Genomic DNA, 9,947 nt, shown 5'->3' on the forward strand with positions numbered 1-9,947 from the left:
CTAAAGATAACACATTTATCGTTTCTTTGAGCATAGTGTGTGGGGCGAGAACTGTATTTCCTGAAGGCTGCTCATGTCTGAACTTTTGGATTCATCCAAAAAGATGAAGGAGAACGGAGAAAGAAGAGAAATTTTGGTTTTTGCGGTGAATGGAGAGAGGTTTGAGCTCTCGAGTGTTGACCCATCAACCACTGTTCTTCAGTTCTTGCGCACTCAGACTCCATTTAAGAGCGTCAAGCTCGGCTGTGGCGAAGGTTTGTCTCTCTGACTCTGTTTTATGATCATCATGTTCAAGTTCACTTGTGATAGTGTTCTGATCTTTGTAGCGAGTTCATGAAACTGAAATTGGTTAGTCTCCAAAAGGAAACTGATAATTCTTTCATGAGTGACTCATAGAGCTTTAAGTCCTTAACTTGATGAGTTAGTGTTGATCATCTGGCACTCTATTCTGTTTCTTAATAAAGTCGTATCCATGCTAATCTCTGCATTAGAGTATTTGAAATTGCAGGTGCCCAATGATCAAAAGAAAAGGTCAATCTGAGATTTTCCTTTCTTTCTTTTTTTTTTGGCTTTAGTTAAATTAGTTTGTTTCTAGTGTTTCTAAGCCCCAGCAGATGTTTCTTCCATAATTACTGTTTCTTGAACTTTCTCTCTGCTTTTAGAGTCTTCCTTAGTTACGGTATGCACTCTGTTTGATTTATATGAAAACAGGTCACCTGGTACTTCCATCCTACGATTGCAATCAGTGAAAAGAGGCAGAGTTTTTATTTCTTTTTTTTTCCCCCATTGTATTTGAAATATTTGGATGTTGTTGCACTACTTTGGACATTCTAAGAGACAGAGACAAAAGGAAATTTGGATACTGGACCTTCATTACCATCAACATAATAATTTTGGCCGTAGGAGCTGGGAACAGAGTATATTACCCTTGCTGTTTCAATTGTTTGCTGAGTTTATGGTTAATTTTTTCCTTCATACCACAATCGAGGTTGTATAAAACAGTTTATAAAAGAAAGTATATACACTTATTCTTCTATTTTTACCGATAGTTTCAATAATTTTACTGATACTTTTGTCTCCTCAAGATGTCTTCAATTCAAGGACTCACTTCATGTTTCAATCTGGTTTGTTCCAGGAGGTTGCGGCGCTTGTCTTGTTTTAATATCCAAATACAATCATGTGCTTGATCAAGTTGAGGATTTCACAGCAAGTTCTTGTCTCACACTACTTTGCAGCATACATGGATGTTCCATAACTACAAGTGAAGGACTTGGAAACAGTAAAGATGGCTTCCATCCAATTCATGAAAGAATTGCAGGATTCCATGCTACTCAATGTGGATTTTGCACTCCTGGAATGTGTGTTTCTCTTTTTGGAGCCCTTATCAATGCTGATAAGACCAATCGTCCTGAGCCTCCTTCAGGTTTCTCGAAAGCCACTGCTGCTGAGGCTGAAAGAGCCATTTCTGGGAATCTTTGTCGATGTACTGGGTATCGACCGCTTTCTGATGCCTGTAAAAGTTTTGGTGCGGATGTTGATATGGAGGATTTGGGGTTAAACTCTTTCTGGAAAAAAGAAGAAAGTGATGATGTAAAGATAAGTAGGTTGCCCAAATATGATCATCACCACAAGAAGAGTAAATTTCCTGAGTTTTTGAAGGAGATCAAGCCTGATGTGTTCAAGGATTCTGAAAAACATAGTTGGCTTAGTCCTACTACTCTAATGGAGCTTCAAAGCTTACTAGAACAAAATGTTCTTGCTGGAACCAAGGTAAAGCTTGTTGTCAGTAACACAGGAATGGGTTATTACAAAGATATAGAAAGCTATGACAAGTATATTAATCTAAAGGGAATTTCTGATCTCTCAAATATAAAAAAGGATGCGACAGGAATTGAGATAGGAGCAACAGCGACTATATGTAAGGTTATTGAATCTTTAAAGTCACACAGCAAGTGTGAGTTTGTCTCTGACTTTGACCTGATACTGGGAAAAATTGCTAAACACATGAGTAAAGTAGCATCAGGGTTTATAAGAAGCACAGCCAGTATAGGGGGCAATCTAGTGATGGCTCAAAAGTATCATTTTCCTTCGGATATAGCTACCATACTTCTAGCCGTGGATACAATGGTTCATGTGATGGATGGTACAAAATTTAAATGGCTTACATTAGAAGAATTTTTGGAACAGCCACCACTAGGATTGCAAAGTGTACTTTTAGGTATTAAAATCCCAAGATGGGATTCTAGTAAAAGTGATCCTAAAAAACATAAAAGCAAAATTCTCTTTGAAACTTTTCGAGCTGCTCCTCGCCCGCTTGGAAATACACTGTCTTATTTGAATGTGGCTTTTTTGGTTGAGGTTTCTCCAAGTGAAGATTTAGAAGGGAACATGGTAGAAACTTGCAAACTTTCTTTTGGTGCTTATGGGACCAAACATGCAATAAGAGCAACAAAAGTTGAGGAGCTACTAGTAGGAAAATTGTTAAATTTTGGAATTGTATATGAAGCTGTCAACATGCTTACAGCTACTGTTGTTCCCGAAGATGGCACTTCGAAGATTGCTTATCGGTCAAGCTTGGCAATTGGTTTTCTCTATAAGTTCTTTAGTCCTGTGATTGACCATTCTGTTGAAAAACTTAATAATTACTCAAACGGGTATACTGGTTCATCAGTCAAGAAGACATTTGACTTAAAAGAGAATAATGGGAAAGTTCATCATGTTAAAGTTCCTCCTTTACTATCATCAGGAAAACAAGAGATTCAAGTAGGTGATGAGTATCGTCCCATTGGTGAGCCAGTTACAAAATCAGGAGCCACAATACAAGCTTCAGGTTTGTTTTTGTACATTCAAGTTAGAGAATAACTATAGCCTCTTTTCTTTCATATGTATGACATTTGAAAGTAGTAAGCAAATAGCTGAACAAACAATCTACCATCTCGTTATGCAAAATCTTTCATCCCATCTTTGACACCAAGCTTCTCTGACAGTCAAAATCTAAAACATTCCAGAAATTCATTTCATCGCATGCAATTTTAGCATTCCATCATTGATTACTAGACACAACTTGCAAGAATCAAGTTAACCATGACTAATACACATATACAATTCATTTTTTATGCTTATGTCTTTGTTGTCTTGTTACTGTATATGTCCAAATTTATGTGTTGAAATATCATTCTATTGAGAAGTACATATTTTACAAATGATTTATAGGTGAGGCTGTGTATGTTGATGACATTCCTTCACCAACAAATTGCCTATATGGGGCATATATTTATAGCACAAAAGCTTTAGCACGAGTAAAGAGTATAAAGCTCCTGCATCAAGAAGGAGTGAGGGCTATCATTTCAAGTAATGATATCCCTCAAGGCGGACAAAATGTTGCCTTCAAGATATTTGGCGTTGAACCTTTATTTGTAGATGAGATTGCTAAATGTGTTGGTGATCGTGTGGCCTTTGTGGTAAGTACTTGACTCCCTCATTTTGGTCCAAAAAAAGGGATCATGTTTTATTTATTATTACTGCATGAATGAGTTTAGGTTGCAGATACTCAAAAAGTTGCAGATATGGCTGCAAACACTGCAGTTGTCGAGTATGATCTCGAGAACCTTGACCCGCCTATTCTATCTGTGGAAGAGGCTGTTGAGAGATCTAGCCATTTTGAAATTCCACCGATGCTCCATCCACAAAATGTTGGTGATGTATCAGGAGGAATGGAAGAAGCTGATCACAAGATTATTTTTGCTGAGGTATATTAAATTTTCCTTGGTATAATCATTCACTCTCTTACCTAACACAAAAATACAAAAAAAGAAGAGTCGGATGATTTCATTGAAAGATAAATGCTATCATTTGTAGCTTTGATGGATAACGAACTCTAACTAATTTTGGCTAACAACTAACAATCTGTAAACAAAAATATAGGTATAGATAACTGATTAACTAACTTCTGGCCAAAGTAAAACTACGTATTCTCTTTTAATATCCCCTGGTATTAGTATCCCTTTCTATTTCTTCACCTTTGATTTGGATTCAAAGCTTAAGATTGATTATCAATAAATTGTTGAATTAATTACATATATCCAGCATATTCTTTGTCATCCAACAGTTTGACTTTTTTTTCCAAGTCACATATCCATGCATTTATGTTTGGGGTCAATATTTTCTATAGTTTGACAATGTTTGTGTATTTCTTTGAATAATTCAAAATTCAGATTAAACTTGGGTCTCAATACTATTTCTACATGGAGACACAAACTGCACTTGCTATACCAGATGAAGACAACTGCTTGGTGGTTTACACTTCATGTCAAGGGCCAGAGTATGCACATTCTCATATTGCAAGATGCCTAAATATTCCTCAGCATAATGTTCGTGTAATCACAAGAAGGGTTGGCGGTGGTTTTGGAGGAAAGTTCTCGAAAGCCTTTCCCGTGAGTATCTAGTTTTGTATTACTATTACTTTCTTATATCCCAAAATATGCCCAGGTTGATCATATGTTTCATTCTTAAAACCAATAAATGAATGAAAGAATTGGTGGAAATTGCATGCTTGTCTCCTTAGTTGCTTTAAAATAACCGACTAACATCAGGATGCAAGATGTATGATTTCTTATAAAGCAAAATAATTCTAACATATCAGGTCACAATAGAATTGTATCAATAGTTCAGTACATGAAAGTGGATATCATACATACACACACACACACACACACACACACACACACACACACACACACACACACACACACACACACACACACACACACACACACACACACACATACATACACACATACATACATACATACATACACACACACACACACACATGCATACATACATACATACACACACACACACATGCATGCATACATACATACATTGATTGTTGAGGATTGTTTATTGTAAGTACTAATAATCAAAATTTTCAGACTGCTACTGCATGTGCACTTGCAGCGCACAAACTACGCCGCCCTGTGAGGATGTATGTGAATCGTAAGACAGATATGATAATGGCTGGAGGAAGGCATCCTATGAAGATAACATACAATGTGGGATTTAAAAGCAATGGGAAAATAACTGCTTTAGAACTTAAGATATTGATAGATGCAGGGATATATCCTGATCTATCTCCAATGATCCCACATACTATTGTTGGTGCACTAAAGAAATATGATTGGGGTGCTCTATCTTTAGATATAAAAATATGCAAAACTAATCTTCCTAGTAGATCTGCAATGAGAGCCCCTGGGGATGTTCAAGGATCATATGTTGCTGAAGCTATAATAGAGAATGTGGCATCTACACTTTCAATAGATGTAGATGCTGTGAGAAGCATGAATTTCCACACCTACAAAAGTCTTTACACTTTCTACAAGCATTCTGCAGGTGAACCTATTGACTATACATTGGTTTCAATATGGAATAAGTTAGTTGTTTCTGCAAGATATAACCAGAGGAGTGAAGCTGTGGAAGAGTTTAACAGGAACAACATTTGGAAGAAAAGAGGTATATCTCGTGTACCTGCTGTGTATGAACTAAGTGTGAGACCATCACCAGGAAGAACAAGTATTTTGAGCGACGGATCAGTTGTTGTTGAAGTTGGGGGGAATGAAATTGGTCAAGGTCTGTGGACTAAGGCAAAACAAATGGCTGCATATTCTCTTGGTTTGATCCAATGTGAGGGATCTGAAGACCTTTTAGATAAAATACGTGTTATACAATCTGATACATTGAGCATGATTCAAGGAGGGTTCACGGGAGGCAGTACTACATCAGAGTCAAGCTGTGAAGCAATTAGGCTTAGTTGTAATGTCTTGGTTGAGAGGTTAATGCCACTCAAGGAAAGGTTGCAGAACGATATGGGTTCTGTCAATTGGGAGACACTTATTTCTCAGGTAAATACTAGAAATCTAAAAATGGGAAAAGCTGATCATTTAATCCTTATAATTTTGAGTTAGATGAAACATGATCCCTATTTTAGACATTTTTTATTAGTCCCCGAGTTTTGAAGAAAGAAAATTACATGAGTTGCTATCTAAAATGCAAGAACCAATATTTTAAATGGTTAAAATGATAAGGATTGGACAGCGTTGAATCAAAGTTGAGAAACTGAGTTTTAACGAAGTCAAACTTTCTAAGTTAGAATTATAGGGACCAGGTAATTAATTTTGCCAATAGAAAAAAAATCCTTCTTTTCCTTCTAATTGTCCTTCATTATTAAACTCCATAAAACCAAAACCACCACGGTTCTTTAATTTGTATCCTTGCCTCCTTACTGACATGGCCATTAAGGTTCCTGCCATATACTGACATTTTTGGGTTTTTTTTTTTTCAATCTCAAAACCATGTAATTAACAAATGTCTCCTTCTGCAGGCACACTTGCAATCTGTGAATTTATCAGCAACTTCATTCTACCACCCAGGGAGGACTACCAATAGTTACCTCAATTATGGTGTTGCAGTGAGTGAGGTAGGCTTATGTTTTATCAATTTCTCATTCAGAGAGCGGTATTTTCTAAAGCTCATGAATGGTTTACCTTGCTCAAATGTTTTTTGAAATTATTGTAAAAGTCAAATTATATTGTTGCATCAGATTATCAATGATGCCAAGCTAAAGGTTAGAGAATATTTTGCAGGTGGAAATAGATCTTCTAACAGGAAAGACAAGTATTCTACAAACTGATATTATTTATGATTGTGGGAAGAGTCTCAATCCTGCTATAGATTTAGGGCAGGTAGGCCTGCTAATATTTCAATTTAGTATCTTCCAATTTCTTTATTTTTAAAATAATTATGTTCAAACTCAACTGCTTACATAAAAAATGTGTTTAATTAACAAGAATATTAAGCATTTTAGAAATAGAAAATTTAAAATGCAGCTGACTAAAATACTTATATTTTGTAATGTCGAGGCAAGATACATTTATATTAGTTCTCTAACTACCCTCTGCATGTTCTCTCTCCTATAAAATTAGAGATCATTAAGGAGTCTAATTGTGAAAAAGGAATAATTAATAATTTATTGAATCTTAAGATAAAAATTATCTGCCAATAACTAGTAATATATTGGTGCCAAATTGGTCATTTAGCTTATAATTTATATTATATTTATCCTGAATAATTTGTCTACCAAGAAAACAAGCATGTAACATGTTGGATCAACACCGTTAGACATGTTTCTTAATGTACCTCATGATTTTCCTCATTTTATTTGGTTATATGCTTAATTTTTCTTAATTTTTATTATATTAGATTTTGAATTTTTGCTCAAGCAAAAGTGCAAAACACAGCGAATGTTATCATATTTTAAATTTGCCTCTTTTGACATGATCATTTTTTGTTGTTGCAGATTGAAGGAGCATTTGTGCAAGGGTTAGGGTTTTTCATGCTTGAAGAGTACGAAACAGATCGTGAAGGATTAGTATTAGCAGATGGAATATGGAATTACAAAATCCCTACATTGGACACAATACCTAAACAGCTCAATGTCGAAATTGTCAACAGTGGACATCACAAGCATCGCATTCTCTCTTCAAAAGGTATGGATTAATTGTTAGATTTCTTAATTAATTTGAAAATTTTCCAAATTATTTGTTTCTAACCATGAAAGTCCACTTCTCTTTTTTTTTGGGGGGGGGGGGGATGCATCCACTTTCTGTTGAAATTCCTTTTATTGCTGTTTATATTGTCAGCTGCTTCGTATTTTGGCATTGTCCTTTTATGCATGTTTTATATTCTTAGGATGCTAAGATTGAATAAGTCAAATAATTGTTTCAACCAACAAAAATAGACTTGTAAAAAATAATTAACTTAACTAATTTTCTTAATCTACTCAAATTAATCAACTAGTCTTATATTAAAAATTGGAGGTAGTAGTTTGATTTCGCATATTCTCAACTTTCAATTAGTTGCACGTCATCTATTCATTGAATAATTAATTAATTGTTATCAAAATAAATAAAAATTAAAAGTAATTTGAACGCTAATAATCCAAAGAAGATTATGAAATGTGCTGTGATCAAACATTTCATGGTCACACACTCTTAAGTAAATTGTAGCTTGAACAAATGTATTTCCTTCATATATAACAGTCTAAAAGAATGATTAAGTAGTTTTTGCCTAGTTAATTTGGAACAAATATTTGTTCAAGAGATCAATAATGCAATGCATATCTATCTAAACTTCGTAACAGTCCAAAAGAATTGGTTATAATTGGTTTATGTATCTCTTACTGTATTGTTCTTTAATTTAGTTTTATTGTGAGGATTGAATACAGTTATCTGTTAGTAGATTGCTTGGTACGTAATCAAACTCTTTTCAATATTACATGTAATAAATAAAGGTAAGGTATTGGTCAAGCTTCTCTGAGGGTGTGTTTGATATGAGGGATTTGGGACGGAGGGGAGGGAAGGGGAGAGATTTTAATTATTTCTTCTTGTTTGGCAATACAAAAATTTTAGGAGGGGAGGAAAAAAAATTTTAAAATTTTTTCTCTCCTCCTTTCCTCAACCTCCCCTCCAAAATTGAGAGGATTTGGAAGGAAAGGGCAATACTTTGCCATGTTGTGACCATTATGCTTATATTTTGCCATGTTGTGACTATTATAGTCATATTTTGTCATGTTATGACCATTATGCACATATCTTAAATAAAATAAAAGCGAAATTGTTCATATTAAAATATTTTCCCCTCCCCTCCCCTCTTTTTTTTTATAAATCCAAACAAGATAATATTAAAATCTTTCCACTCTCCTCCTCTTCCTTTCCCTCCATTAAAATCCCTCCCCTTCCCTTCCTCTCATTGAGCCAAACATACCCTAAAGATTTCTAGAATTTTTAATTCCCCTAAGATGTTTAGTATGTACATATACATATACACCACCTCTGGTCCTTAATATAAGAGCTCGTTTGACTTTTATTTGGTTCTAAATATAGTACCTTAATCCATTTTGTCTTTTATATTTATCTATTTTTTTTCAAAATAATCCTTGTAATAATAATAGTTCTAATCAATACACTTAATTAGTAATGATAGTTTAGAAAAGGCAACACATATTTGTTATAAATAACTAATTTAATTAATTTTTTTAATCTATTCAAATTAGTCAACTAGCTCTTATATTAAAAACTGGAAGTAGTGTATATATGTGTGTGTGGATAGATCAGGATGGAAGGAACCTAACTATTTGAAGGGGCCATTTACTTTACATTTTTTTAGTTATCTTAATTAATTATATCTTTTCTTGAAAAAGAATCCTTGTACTGAAACATATTGGAAAATTTGTTTCTATAGCTTCCGGTGAGCCGCCGCTACTTCTAGCAGCCGTGGTTCACTGTGCAACAAGAGCTGCAATCAAAGAGGCCAGAAAACAGCTTCATTCATGGAGCAACTCAGATGAACTTGACAAGCCATTCCAATTAGATGTGCCAGCAACCATGCCTGTGGTGAAAGAACTTTGTGGATTGGACATTGTGGAAAGATACTTGAAATGGAAGATGGGCAAAATATGAAGCAGCCTATTAATATCTTGGAAATAAGTTAGTGTGTTTTGTATGTTTCCGTGCTGTAGTAGCAGCATAAAATTGATGGGCAAAATTGCAAATAAATATATGGGCAAAATATGTACTAGTTTCTCATAAAATTTTTTGTTTCACATTTTCTAAATTATCCCTATTAACACTTTCCTAACCATAATTAAGTAGAAAAAAGAGAACTATTAAAAACAATGATTATGGTGTTTAAGGAAACATATGTTATATTTCTTATAATCAAATTATTTAACTTTTTTAATTTAATCAAATTAGTTAAATAAGTCTTATATTAAAAACTGAAAGAATATTATAATACTATTATTCATTATATTATTTTTCTAGAATTAATATCATCTCTAACTACTTTTGAAATTTGACCTCACTTTGATTTTGATTTATCCTTAAAATCTT

General features: G+C 34.2%; 1 protein-coding gene across 1 annotated transcript; it reads left to right on the plus strand.

Annotated features, from left to right (window-relative positions):
• On the plus strand, positions 1-9,669 carry LOC114756543 (indole-3-acetaldehyde oxidase). Its single transcript, XM_028945490.1, has 10 exons — positions 1-254; positions 1,136-2,830; positions 3,214-3,461; positions 3,540-3,749; positions 4,215-4,433; positions 4,935-5,900; positions 6,380-6,475; positions 6,642-6,740; positions 7,355-7,544; positions 9,298-9,669. Exons 1-10 carry the CDS (start codon positions 74-76, stop codon positions 9,513-9,515), a joined length of 4,122 nt encoding a protein of 1,373 aa, XP_028801323.1. The 5' UTR covers positions 1-73; the 3' UTR covers positions 9,516-9,669.
• Positions 9,670-9,947: the final 278 nt, after the last annotated feature.

The sequence above is a fragment of the Neltuma alba genome, unplaced genomic scaffold (assembly GCF_004799145.2).
Source record: "Neltuma alba isolate B1F8T4 unplaced genomic scaffold, ASM479914v2 tig00010433_pilon, whole genome shotgun sequence".
Classification (NCBI taxonomy): Eukaryota; Viridiplantae; Streptophyta; class Magnoliopsida; order Fabales; family Fabaceae; genus Neltuma; species Neltuma alba.

Bases quoted from the DNA above. Each gene is read 5' to 3' on its own strand.
- LOC114756543 (XM_028945490.1), top strand. From the start codon at position 74: ATGTCTGAACTTTTGGATTCATCCAAAAAGATGAAGGAGAACGGAGAA. The intron at 3,750-4,214 runs GTATATTAAATT...TTCAAAATTCAG, and splicing joins ACAAGATTATTTTTGCTGAG to ATTAAACTTGGGTCTCAATA. The intron at 6,476-6,641 runs GTAGGCTTATGT...AATATTTTGCAG, and splicing joins ATGGTGTTGCAGTGAGTGAG to GTGGAAATAGATCTTCTAAC.